Source organism: Gambusia affinis, linkage group LG16 (assembly GCF_019740435.1).
Source record: "Gambusia affinis linkage group LG16, SWU_Gaff_1.0, whole genome shotgun sequence".
In the NCBI taxonomy this organism is placed as follows: domain Eukaryota; kingdom Metazoa; phylum Chordata; class Actinopteri; order Cyprinodontiformes; family Poeciliidae; genus Gambusia; species Gambusia affinis.
Genome location: NC_057883.1, coordinates 21,151,694 through 21,165,789, shown reverse-complemented (window position 1 = coordinate 21,165,789; position 14,096 = coordinate 21,151,694). Strand labels below are relative to the sequence as shown.

General features: G+C 38.3%; 1 protein-coding gene across 3 annotated transcripts in view; it reads right to left on the bottom strand.

The window, feature by feature from the left end:
- slc38a6 (solute carrier family 38 member 6) overlaps window positions 1-14,096 on the bottom strand; it is a 44,012-nt gene that overhangs the window by 19,956 nt on the left and 9,960 nt on the right. For all 3 annotated transcript variants that reach the window (XM_044141823.1, XM_044141824.1, XM_044141822.1), the window contains 9 exons: window positions 13,031-13,109; window positions 9,569-9,654; window positions 9,417-9,475; window positions 9,262-9,333; window positions 7,744-7,800; window positions 6,150-6,229; window positions 5,970-6,070; window positions 5,167-5,291; window positions 4,948-5,092 (listed from right to left, as the gene is read on the bottom strand). In XM_044141823.1, coding sequence (XP_043997758.1) covers window positions 4,948-5,092; window positions 5,167-5,291; window positions 5,970-6,070; window positions 6,150-6,229; window positions 7,744-7,800; window positions 9,262-9,333; window positions 9,417-9,475; window positions 9,569-9,654; window positions 13,031-13,109 — 804 coding nt within the window. The remainder of the gene's footprint in view (window positions 1-4,947; window positions 5,093-5,166; window positions 5,292-5,969; window positions 6,071-6,149; window positions 6,230-7,743; window positions 7,801-9,261; window positions 9,334-9,416; window positions 9,476-9,568; window positions 9,655-13,030; window positions 13,110-14,096) is intronic.

Sequence of the window (14,096 nt, the reverse complement as noted above, 5' to 3'; positions counted from 1 at the left end):
CGACGAGAGATGCACCTGGTGAGCTCGTTAGTGATTTTTTGGGGTCGTTTTTGCTTTTACGTCGCCATGGTAACTCCAAATCCCACCAAAAGTAATAGCACACCTCACGGGATCGAGCCGCGCGTTTGATACCACTTTTGTGGGTGGGCTCAAGAAGCGGCACGAAACCGCATTCACGGTGACGGAAGAATAAGTTAAGAACTAGAAAATTCCTGAAGAAATTTAACTGGGGCCTGCCAAAGTGTGCCCGTCGGTTTGGACCCAACGTTCTGATGCTAAGAATTTGCATCGATGCTAAAGAAAGCCGCAATGTAATCAATAGCATGTGGAGAATCACAAGAATGTTAAGTAAGCTGGACATGCAACATTCAGTATGATAAAGCAAGTGCATTAGCTAAAATGAGCAAATATGCTAATGTAAGCATGAATACTTTCAGTAGCATGTGGGGTATCATTAGAATGTTTACTGTCATTTACTTACTCCATTAAGTATACTAAACATGGCTAATAAGTCTGAAAAATAGAAAATAGCTTATTTAAGCTAAAAGGCTAATGCTAATCAACTGCCTTGCTGCGCAAGGCAGTTCCCTAACCTCGGATAAACAGATAATGCAGAATGATATCACTGCACCGCCTGCGGCGGTGCACTGTCCAGAGGGCCATTTTGAGGCTTTTATTTTGAAAATTTCAGTAAGCTTCATATTAAATGCCCACACTAATCCAATGTGTAAGAGTGCTTTGGATAAACCAGTCTCATAAAGCCAAAAAGAGCAATTACATGATGTAAAAATTCCCAAGGCTTTTATTTTGAAATTTTTGTTAAGCTTCATTTGAAAGGGTCAAAGTCATCCCATGTGTAACAGTCATTGGATTAAATCAGTCATATAACGCTCAAAAAAGCAATGACCTGATGTAAAAATTTTCAAGGGCTTTTATTTTGAAATTTTCAGTAAGCTTCATTTCATAGGGCTAGACTCATCCCATGTGTAACAGTGACAGGGTTAAATTAGTTATATACAGCCCATAGCAGCAAGTTTTTCTAAAGGCCAGCTCAGTCCTCCTCTGTTTTAACTGAACTACTAGTTCGAACTACAGTGATGCGTATTTGTAGTCCTCAGCAGCTCTCCCTGCTCTGGGTTCCGTTGCCATGGTAAATAATCCTCTCTGCCAGCTGTGAGTGAGACATCCAGGGGGAGACAATTCTCTGTTTGAGCCAGCCAGTTTGACTAAAAAAAGCATTGCAAAAAACTGTTTCCCGTTCGGGAACCGTAATACATATTCGAAAACCGTTTGAAGCATATGAGAGGGCTATTTGTCGTTTCACATAGTCCCGCCATTCATATCTCTACCTCACTCACAGTATTAACAGCGATGAGATAAAAAAAGTGTGTGCCAAGGTCTGTAATTTTTCAGAAATACATGGAAGTGAATCAGTGAGATCTGTCTGCTACCCTGGCGCATGACTTTGCTCTGAAGCACCTGGAGAGAAAACTGTAAGCGCTAGATAATTTTTGAAAACATTTGACGAGCAGGCAGCGTATCAATGTCATGACCAAGTTTGATACCAATCATGCAATATTTGTGAGCGTGAGGGCGAGTTAAAAAATGATTTGGGGTCAAAATGTCGCTCTGACTCTCACTCTAGCGGGGGACCTTCACCTCTGATTTTTCCAAAATCAAAAACTTTGGGTCGCTTAGAAAGAAGTTGTGGACAAACCATAATACATATTGACGTGCTGTCTTCACTTTAAAAGAGATCACGGACGTATCTACAAAATGAAGTTTGAATGGCGTTTCTACATAAAGTTATGACGACACAGAAAATCCTCAAAAATAGGGTATTTTCAGGATTTACTGGTTGCCTCATCCCCTTGACGACGAGAGATGCACCTGGTGAGCTCGTTAGTGATTTTGGGGTCGTTTTTTGCTTTTTACGTCGCCAAGGTAACTCCAAATACCACCAAAAGTAATAGCACACCACACGGGATCGAGCCGCACGGTTTGATACCACTTTTGTGGGTGGGCTCATGATACGAGCCGCATTCACGGTGACGGAAGAATAAGTTAAGAATAATAAAGGACATTCTATTGGGTGTAGAACAATAGGTGCCTGCCATACAATGCATGAGGCAGTGACTGACTTAGCCGCCAGAGTCAGTCACTCTCCTTATGCATTGCTATGGGCAGGCCCCAATAATAAAGAGACATTCTATTGGGTGTAGAACAATAGGTGCCTGCCATGCAATGCATGGAGGCAGTGACTGACTTGCTTCGCAAGTCAGTCACTGCTCTCCTTATGCATTGCTATGGGCAGGCCCCAATAATAATAACTAGAAAATTCCTGAAGAAATTTAACTGGGGCCTGCCAAAGTGTGCCCGTCGGTTTGGACCCAGCGTTCTGATGCTAACAATTTGCATCAATGCTAAAGAAAGCTGCAATGTAATCAATAGCATGTGGAGAATCACAAGAATGTTAAGTAAGCTGGACATGCAACATTCAGTATGATAAAGCAAGTGCATTAGCTAAAATGAGCAAATATGCTAATATAAGCATAAATACTTTCAGTAGCATGTGGGGTATCATTAGAATGTTTACTGTCATTTACTTACTCCATTAAGTATACTAAACATGGCTAATAAGTCTGAAAAATAGAAAATAGCTTATTTAAGCTAAAAGGCTAATGCTAATGAACTGCCTTGCTGCGCAAGGCAGTTCCCTAACCTCGGATAAACAGATAATGCAGAATGATATCACTGCACGCCCCTCGTGATGCACTATCAGAAGGGGCATTTTGAGGCTTTTATTTTGAAATTTGCAGTAAGCTTCATATTAAATGCCCACACTAATCCAATGTGTAAGAGTGCTTTGGATAAACGTGTCCCATAAAGCCAAATTGATCTATTAAATGATTTAAAAATTCCCAAGGCTTTTATTTTGAAATTTTGTTAAGCTTCATTTGAAAGGGTCAAAGTCATCCCATGTGTAACAGTCATTGGATTAAATCAGTCATATAACGCTCAAAAAAGCAATGACCTGATGTAAAAATTTTCAAGGGCTTTTATTTTGAAATTTTCAGTAAGCTTCATTTCAAAGGGCTAGACTCATCCCATGTGTAACAGTGACAGGGTTAAATTAGTTATATACAGCCCATAGCAGCAAGTTTTTCTAAAGGCCATCTCAGTCCTCCTCTGTTTTAACTGAACTAGTAGTTCGAACTACAGTGATGCGTATTTGAAGTCCTCAGCAGCTCTCCCTGCTCTGGGTTCCGTTGCCATGGTAAATAATCCTCTCTGCCAGCTGTGAGTGAGACATCCAGGGGGAGACAATTCTCTGTTTGAGCCAGCCAGTTTGACTAAAAAAGCATGGCAAAAACTGTTTCCGTTCGGGAACCGTAATACATATTCGAAAACCGTTTGAAGCATATGAGAGGGCTATTTGTCTCACATAGTCCCCATTCATATCTCTACCTCACTCACAGTATTAACAGCGATGAGATAAAAAAAGTGTGTGCCAAGGTCTGAAATTTATCAGAAATACATGGAAGTGAATCAGTGAGATCTGTCTGCTACCCTGGCGCATGACTTTGCTCTGAAGCACCTGGAGAGAAAACTGTAAGCGCTAGATAATTTTTGAAAACATTTGACCGAGTAGGCACGCAGTATCAATGTCATGACCAAGTTTGATACCAATCATGCAATATTTGTGAGCGTGAGGGCGAGTTAAAAAATGATTTGGGGTCGAAATTTCACTCTGACTCTCACTCTAGCGGAGCGGCCTTCACACTCTGATTTTTCCAAAAATCAAAAACTTTGGGTCGCTTAGAAAGAAGTTGTGGACAAACCATAATACATATTGACGTGCTGTCTTCACTTTAAAAGAGATCACGGACGTATCTACAAAATGAAGTTTGAATGGCGTCTCTACATAAGGTTATGACGACACAGAAAATCCTCAAAAATAGGGTATTTTCAGGATTTACTGGTTGCCTCGTCCCCTTGACGACGAGACTTGCACCTGGTGAGCTCGTTAGTGATTTTGGGGTCGTTTTTTGCTTTTTACGTCGCCATGGTAACTCCAAATCCCACCAAAAGTAATAGCTCCCTTCCCGGGAACGAGCCGCACGTTTTGATACCACTTTTGTGGGTGGGCTCATAGCGATGCGAGCATTAACGGTAACGGAAGAATAATAAATAATACGTATTAAAGAAACATTCTATTGGGTGTAGAACAATAGGTGCCTGCCATGCAATGCATGGAGGCAGTGACTGACTTGCTTGCAAGTCAGTCACTGCTCTCCTATGCATTGCTATGGGCAAACCCCAATAAGAAGCGTTCTATTGGGTGTAGAACAATAGGTGCCTGCCATGCAATGCATGGAGGCAGTGACTGACTTGTCAAGTCAGTCACTGCTCTCCTTATGCATTGCTATGGGCAGGCCCCAATAAAGAAACATTCTATTGGGTGTAGAACAATAGGTGCCTGCCATGCAATGCATGGAGGCAGTGACTGACTTGCTTCGCAAGTCAGTCACTGCTCTCCTTATGCATTGCTATGGGCAGGCCCCAACTAGACTAAAATACTTGGTAAGATTTTGTATTTTTGAAGTGATGGGAAATTTTGTTTACAGAGACTTTAGTATACATTTTATTTGTTGTTTGTTTATTTATTGCAGATATTCAAAATGTTGTCTAGATCCAGAGTTAAATGTTAGAAATTAAAGTGTATTGATCTTTGAGAGTGTGTTCTTGCATTATTCTGAAATTATCATTATGTTACTAGAGAATTGTCTCAAAATAATATTATCGTTTATCGCAATAAGTTATGGGAGAATTTCACATCCAGCAGAATTTGTTACTGTAACAGGCCTGGGTACGGCTTAAAAGGTGTCATCAATTCTGCCTCAAAGACAAAAAAAATATAGTAAAATGAAATAATTTCTTACATACCAACGACTCCAAACACATTCCTGATATCAGGCACGAAGATGGCCAACACCAGCACCACACCCAGGATGATCAGAGCGGAGACGATGTGGGTCAGCCAGGAGAAGTGGTTTCCTCCGTACAGCATCACAATCACAGCCTTACGGGCCTAATTCATGAAAATTAAAAGTTTTAGCTTAAAAAGCGATTCCTCTGACATCTAATCTGACGTGGCGCACTCACAGGGAAGTGTATGAGCGGCACCGTCAGCAGCACAGAGAGAAGGATGGCCAGCCGGACCGTCATCACCATGACGTCGCGCGGCAGGTACACGTCGTAGCCGCGCAGCAGCTCAGAATCTACATGACCTGAAAGGAGAAGACGAAGAATAAAGGAGCAGAAACAGAGCAGGACTTTAAACTGATGAGGTCTGCAAGTAATGGTTATTTTAGTTATCGATTAATCTGATTAATCAGATTTTAGAAAACTGGCAGAGATGCATACTTTTTATTTATACTTTAGAAATACTATAAAAATGCAAATAAACAATTCTATTTCTTTTATAAGATAAAAGAATATAAACATTGTATTTCCTAAAAAGCAACCACACAGCATTCCTTTAGTGTACACTTGATAATTTGTGGCAAAGGATCCATCTGCAACATCAACACAGTGCAGGGCAGACCTGTTGGTTATTTTTGGATTAAAATTTTAATAGGATAATTCGTTGACAGATTTCTTTTCAGAAGTTGAACCAGGTGAAGCTATAGTAATACCTCAATGTTAGTTCTGAATAGAACATTTATACAGAAAAATAAGCCTTTTTAGAATCTTGAATGCTAATGTATATATTTTTGTACAGTTTTGGTTTAATTACTGATCTGATTATGTTGTTCTTTCAGATAATTGCCTTTTTTGAGTCTGTGTATTCCAGTTAATACACAAATATATACAAAATTAGTTGACGATTATTTCCACAATCGATTAGTTGTGATTCATCATCGAATAATCATATCAATTTGATTAATCGTTTCAGCCCTACTTACTATAGAAGGTGAGGTACCCAAACAGAGCAGAAATGAAGTAGAGCAGGAAGCTGAGACCGATGCTGATGTTTGCGACGTTCTGCATTCGGGTTTTGGTTGGTCTGAAAGACAGCGCAGTCATACAGTTAGCTTAGCGGCTACATAGCAGGGTCCAGAGACGTATTCAAGCCGGAGACTGACCGCTTCAGTTCGCAGTAGATGGGCAGGATGGCTGTATGGCACAGAAAGGAGAAGGCCATAGTAGGGATGGCGTAGGCACTCTGCAACAAACAGAAAATGAGCTAATTAGAGTTGATGAGAAGAAGGATGGAGCTGAATACAGGAAAATCCATGAGAAAACCAGTTGGAAGCTGCAAAAATACCCAATGGTTAAATATTTTTGTCTAGTTTCCAGTGCAAATATCTTAATACACTTGAAAGAAGACAAAACTACTACAAAAATATCTTTTCAGCAATGTGTAGGAGCTTGTTTTAAGTTAATAATTCCTTAGTCTTTGTAATAAAGTACTACTTCCACTAGATTACTTCACTTATGACATGGGAAAAATTTATTGAGTCATGAATCTTGAGTGAAATAATCTGCCAGCGTAACTAGTACTTTTAATGAATCTTAAGGAATTACTGATTTACGAAAAGCTCCAGTTGGTTGGTGAGAAGTTACTTGTAAGTTGGTTTTGTCTTATTTTAAGTATAGTAAGATATTTTAATTAGAAACTGAACCAAATTCTCTTTTGTCTTTGGTAAAAGAACATGATCCATTTCTCCATCTAGTGCTACATTCTTGAATTTGTTTTTGTTGTGTTTACCCAGGAAGTCCTGTGCTATAGTCCACTTTCTGCAGAGTTCACTTCAACCAGAGTTTGATTGGGCATTCACACATTCCCAAATTAACCTGACTTTCTAGGCAAACAAACTAGAGTTTGATTTAAGCAAATTAAACAGGAGTGATGTGAAAATACCGTTAAATCGAGTGAAAGTAGCTTCTACAAAGCCTTGACTCATACGGGTTCAATTAAAATATGCCACAATTTTCAAATATTCATTAGTAAAACCTATACACTTTGTATGCTAGTGTATCACTCAAAATCCCACTGAAAGATGCTGAAGTTCATCATTTCAATGTAAAAAAAGATTAAGGAGTGTGAAAACTATTGCAGGGCACTGTAAATCTGCAAGTTGCACGTTTTCTCTTGGAATGTAATATAAATATGAGGGGCAGCTGGACAGGGCGTTGCTCGTCTTCCTCATAAAAACACAACAACCCGTCACAGGTGAGAGTGTGACCCGTCAGCGGAGTGGAACAAATGGCTTTCAACAACTTTCAACACAGATAATTTCACTTATAACAAGAGAAAATTGTCTTGTTATAATTTAAAATAATCTGCCAATGGAACTAGTACTCTTTTGAAAACTCATTATTAAGGAATTATTGATTTAAAACAAGCTCATTCCATGGTGAAATGTTAATCATATGTTAATTTTTTGTATTATTTGAAGTGTGATAAGATAATTGCAATAAAAACTAGACCAAAATTACTTGGTAAGATTTTTTATTTTTTCTCCAAAGAGTTTTTGCGGCGCTAATGGCTCGTATTTTTGCGACAGTAGGCAGACAGGAAGTAGGGTGAGGAGAGGGGGGACGACATGCGACAAAGGTCGTCAGGACCGGGAGTCGAACCCGCGACGAGAACTAAGGCCTCCTAACATGGGGCGTGCTGTGGTGGCGCAGGGGGTTAGCAAGATTTTTATTTTTGCAGTATTAATATACACTCACCTTTATGGAGAGGATGAAGAGTTTAGGTGTACATTCTGAGTCAGATTGGTTTGATACCTGCAAGAAACAACAAAAGGAATATCTTTTTTAATTTACATCTACGTCTGAAAATAGAAATATATTCTCACTGTTTGCCCTCACATCTCTAGGAAAAAACAACTTTGGTAAAAGTAAGTTAGCTCGCGCTCAGTTTGGGGTTGTAGCTGGGTGTTGAATTTCTAAAAGTCAGAGTTCATTTCCAGGATCAGGAAAGGTCACCTGGACTTCCTTCCCTTAAGGACTGGCTTTATTCACCATACAGAGCTCTGAGCGGCCCGCTCTGGTCCTCATCAGCCAAATCTGACACAATCAGTAAACTCAACATCCCGGCTTTCCCTCATAATCCCGTTGGCCATGAACGCCTGGGCAAATTCTACCTACCTCACAAAACTCCAGACATGCCTACTCACTCAAAAGTAAAGCAGAGATGCAGCCAAAATAATAGAGGGGAAAAAATCAACAATTACTTCCTTACAGCAGAGTATTAGGGTCATGCTAAGTAAGTAAAAGAATAAAAGAATTATAAGAATATTTAATATTTTTCTTGGTATATGATAATACAGTTGAAATAATTTAACAATAAAGTCAATAATATGACTTAGCTGGTAATATGACTTTATTCTCATATACCAAGAAAGATAATAAAAGAATTAATAAAAATCTAAATGTAACTTCCTTTCGGTTTCACACTGCAGCAAACACCCCACTATTCTACTTTAAACACTTTATATCTGGCTAGTGAAATAATCCCCCAGTGGAAATCAGTATTAAAGAATTATTAACTTAAAAAAACCTCCTATATCTTGTTGAAAAGTTACTTGTAAGTTAGTTTGCTGGAGCTCCATTTGGGTTGCTAGGTGATGAGCTGGGCTGGGGTTGCTAGGCAACGGCTCAACAGCCAGAATTGTGGTACAACAATCTGGATTTAAATTGTTCCAAGACGGACCACAAAGTCTTTAACCATTACCAAGTATTTTTAGTTTTGTTTGTAGAGTAAATATCTTAATAGTAAGAGAAAATTAAATTATAAATATCTTTTCAGCAAGTTATAGGAGCTTGTTTTAAGTAAATAATCCCTTAATATTGATTAAAAAAAACCCTACTAGTTACACCAGCAGATTATTTCACTAATAACAGGGAAAAATTTCTGCCATTTTTCATCAATATCAAGGAATTATTGACTCAAACCAAGCTTCTGTTTCTTATTGAAAAGTTATCTAAAAGTTAGTTTTGTCTGATTTCAAGTGTAATAAGATAATTGCAGTAAAATCAAAACCAAAAATACTTGGTAAGATTTTGTGTTTTTGCAGTATAATGAGTGCATATTTTTCACAATAAAGTGGATGTGATCAATTATGAGAATCAATTAGTTATATTTAACATGTTCATCCTCTACATTAACGTACAGAATAGTAAAACTATTTTACTGCATTGAACTGAGCTGAACCGTGTTTTTGTTCTGAATAAACTGTTTACGACCTTCTTAAAGTCTGAGAGCGTTGTGATGTTATGAGGCAGCGGACATGGAATAGACCATTTCTTCACCACAACCTAGAAACAAGACGACAATGGAGCAAGTCAACATTGGAAAAAATGCAGTCAACAGATTTTTCAAGGTTTGGGTCAGAGCTCACCACAACTGTAAAATACAACATGAAGATGAAGGCAAGGCTGCTGGTGTAACCCAGGAATCCTTTGGTGGGAGAGAGACACACATCCAGGAAGACAGAGTGATTCAAACCAGTCAGTGACGGAAAAACAACACTTTTTTTGTTTGGAAACTCACCGATTTTTGGCAGCATTGCTAAAGGCGCAACAACACAAAATGTGATTATGATGAGAAGTAGCCTGCCATCTTCATACCAGGCATTTCTGTAAAACACAAGAGGTAAAGCATTAAAAGTCAAGGTTGAATTGCAGCAGACTTTCTGAAATGTCTTAAAGTGGCGTGCTTTAAGATGAACCAGCTCTGGAAATTTGTCTCCATTTTGGACTCAAATACAGAGTGACAGATCCATCATATGGAACGAATTAAAGGCTTTAGCTCTTTCAAATCACAACAATCATGTAGTTCACATGCTAACGCTGTGTCGCTCCATCAGATGGGACCACATTTCTCTTGCAGGGTTTTCAGAGAGGGGAATAATATTTTCTTTTTCTGAAGGAGAGCCTTGGTGGTTTATTGGGGATTGTGGAGGAGGAGGAAGAGGCGGCGCTGCAGTGACACATATGGAAGCCATGCTGGCTCCGTTGGGGTCAGGGTCGTCTGGGACGGGTCCTGGTTGTCGTTGCACAGTGCTGGGTCATAAGGGACTGGCTCCATGCCCGACCCGCCGTCAGCAGCACCTGCTCCGACCACATCAACACCCACTGACCCGTTCCCGGCAGCTTCACAGCTGTGGCGCCCGTGCCTATGTCTGGATGTCAGGTGGGACGTCTGCTCTCACTCCCAACAATCTCTAAAGGTGACCTATTGAGCTTCCTTTAACAGGTCAGAATAGGTCTAAGGCCTAAACAAAATGTGTTCATTACATTTTCATTATTAGATAAGGAGATTTTAGTCTGCTCAGTTCTGCCTATGTTTAGTCGTTTTCGGGGCTTCCTGTCACTTTAAATCCAAATAAGCTGCTGTTGGCCACGCCTGCCAACTCAACGTTTACATTTGCACATAAAAATGGCTGCAAACAGATGAACAATTATATAACCATACATCTTTGAAAAGCAGAAGTGGAGCCTCCTGCACAACCAACCAGAACGCAGCAAGTGGTTTCTAACTAGTAAGTTAAGAAAACTTGTATTTTCCAGTAGCCATTGTACACTGCATACGGCGATAAAACCAGCTGACAAACATGCTGGTGCTCAGCTTGGTTGCTAGGTAACTGGGCATGTCTAGTATGGGGTTAATAGGTAACAACACATTGCCTGTTAAATGTGACTTGACTTAAGGTTTTTGAAATGACTCATTTTCCAGACACTGAAAACAGTAACTTATTGCCAAAAATTGTCTGAGTGTTTTATTTTTAGTGCCTGAGCCGTTTTAAAAATCAGTTAAGACCCAAATTGGAAAACAAAACCCTGCAAATTGTGAATTTTTGTGTAAGTCCTCTTTAAGTGAGCGTAATTTCTGAGATTAAAAAGCAAAAAATAGCTTGAAGAAAAATTTATATTTATCCAAAAAAAAATTTCGAATTTTTTATTTTTTTTACTTTTGGACATTTCAAAGGTAGAAATCTTGTTACTTTTTTCCAGAAAATTTCTGAGATTAATCAGAATACATTTTTTTAATAGAACTTTTGGGGCAGATTTTACCCCTTTATTTTTCCATTTATAATGGCACTAAAATCCGCTGCATGGCATAAAAAACAAAAAGGGGAAAGAAAAGCCTTTCCAGCAGACAAACAAAAACAACATGTAGGACTGCTTTCATTCCTCTGCGTTATGCGTGTTCACTCATTTATTCCCGCTTTGATGGTAGCAAACAGGCTCCTGTTAACGTCCCTGAAGCCGCTCATTAACAGGAACGTTTTGCTCCCCTCCACAGCGAGCCGTAATTAGACTGGCAAAACTGATATCCCGTTGTATCAGTCTGATTCTGGGGAACATGTGTGAGAGATTTGGGGGTGGCGGGGTGAATGCAGCGTGCTAATACGGAGCAGCTGTGCGTGGAAGAGTCAGATGTTGACGGATGGGGGCTGAGAGCCGCTACAAGTCCTGCTTAAACTGGTGTGGTCAATAATAAAGAGATGTACGTTACATTCTTGGCCAGAGGACGACGCGCTGCGAGGACGGGAAGCTGCAGGATCGACCAGAAAGGTCACTGAAGGACGCAGGCTGCTGATGGTTCTTGCAAAGTTTTCAAATAATCTGAGCTTTTCCAAATTACAAAAACAAGTACTGGGATTTTATGCAACTAAACAAACAAAAAGTAACTTTTTACATCTAACATCTGATTTTTTTTTTTCATCTTTGCTGAATAAATGAAAGTTTATTCAGCAAAGATGAATAAACTTTGCTGAATAAAGTTTATTCATCTTTATTCAGCAAAGTTGAATAAAGATGAATATTCAACTTTGCTGAAGTTGAATATTCAACTTCAGCAAATTGAATATTGTGACAAATTTTAAGATTTGCCACAAATTTCTTGTTTATCCCACATTATAATGCTGCCATCATCATGTTTCACTGCGCGGATGGTTTTTCAAGGTGTTGTGGATAAACCTCTATGATAAATTAAAATTAGCTTAATAATTTCCTTTCTGATGATCAACATTTTGTGGAGGGTAGTTTTATGAACAGCGGCATCATAATCCATTTTATTTTTTGTGTTTGGGTTGTTTAATTTTGGATATTTAAATATTTTTCAGTTCTAGTGTTCTACTAAATTAAAGTTTATTTGTCTTTCAATGCATAATCATCAATTACCGCAATAATTTCCGGGAGAATTTATCATCCAGCATTTTTTTTTAAATACCATATATAGCATTAAGCTGGTGTGCAAAAAGTTAAATTCTGCATAACACCAAAACAAAACAGAGGGAACTCCGAGCTATCAATAAACGCTATTTGGGAACACTGAATGGTCCATCTAGAATGGTGGATGTTAGTTGGAAAGAACCAAAACTTTATGGTACAGTATTCATTTTGCACAATTCACTGAACTATTCAACTGCAAAAACCTCAAGCAGAATGTAAACATCACATTCAAGTACATTTAGTTTACTAGATTGCCTATTAAAAACAAAAATAATTCAATAAATTATTTTAATTTTATTTTATTCACTAAAATCTTTAATCCTAAACAACAACATTGATTAATTTCAAGTGGTTTGATTGTTCCACAATTCATCCAACTGCTATTAATAGAAAAAAATATCCAGCTACATTTTTGGTTGTTTCTCTTGCGTGAAGTAAACCAAATGTTGGACTGAACTGTGATTTCTGTGTACTGTTACACTAATATTTACTAACAAGGTGAGTTCAGAAGGTACCTGACTGCTACATTTAATTTAGGGGAATCAGAGTGAGAGGGGGCTGAAGCAGTCACATCATAATGTTCTGAATTTTGCATGAAAAAAATTAATACATTAAATTTTGTCATTGTAAAGTTCCAAAATGTGGAAATTGATTTATTTCAATCGTAAAAGAAGATAACTGACTAAACTGCTGCTAATTTGAATAACTACTTCAATCATTAACTTTTAAAATGTTTTAAAAACATTCTCATTTTGAGCAGGCTGCATGAACCCACTCAGTGTTTCCTGCATTCAGGAGGCTGCTGATGGCTGCAGGAAGCTCCGACTTCAGGATGAACAAGTAGGACGACATGGCTGAGGAGAAACAAGGAAAACAAAACAGCGTCAAAAACAAACAAAAAAACAGATTAAATTTTAACCAAGATCACACAAAGCAGATGAAGGCCACCACGAGCGGTTCTCAACTCATATCTGAATGTTTTATTGCTCCTGCTCTCAGCTGAACATATCTGGTAACCATGGAAACCTCATACTCTAAATGTCTAGAAGCGAGTAAAAAGTATTTAAGTGTTTGAGCTGAGCAGGAAGCACAAGGGCTCCAAGATATGCATCAGTGACCAGGAACTTTCATTAAAACAAAAAAACATTGTATGGAGCTCTGGTAGTGCCAAAAATATATTTATTGGTGATTTGAATTTTTGTTTCAGTAAAATGTGCCTAAATTTGCTGTGATTTCTCTTTTTTTTCTTTTGCACTGAATTTCTAAAACAACAACAAAACCAACACTTCAATTTAAAAAAAAATAATAATAAAAAAATAAATGCAGGTATTTAAGGAAAATACCTGCAAAATAAGTTTAGTAAATAAAATCACAGAAAATCCCCAGTTTTGTAGATAATGTCAACCTGCCTAGGTATTTTTATTTTTAACTAAAACCTCTAAATTTGCTTTTGTTTACCTCAACTGCATTCATGTTTGCACAGGTAAAGGTGGATCTTATGGTTCTCAAAAGTTTTGTAGCCTTATTTATGATAATTCTAAAAGTGTTATAACATGTATAATATTAAAAAGAATCCTGACAAGGGACAAAAAAAAAATCCAAATTATTTTATGTTCAATCTTCATTTTCTCTTAAACTAATGCAGGTACTGTGATACTTGCACTTCTGATGGACTCTCAAGTGTTAGCTTTATTTTGACACCAGGATTATTGAAATAGAGTTTGTAATTGCTCAGAAAAACTAAGTTAGACTTGGGTGGGTTATTTTAAACACATACTTCAGAAAACACAGGGTTGGGAAAAAACACAGGAAAGGGAGCAGGCTAACACAACATGGGTGGC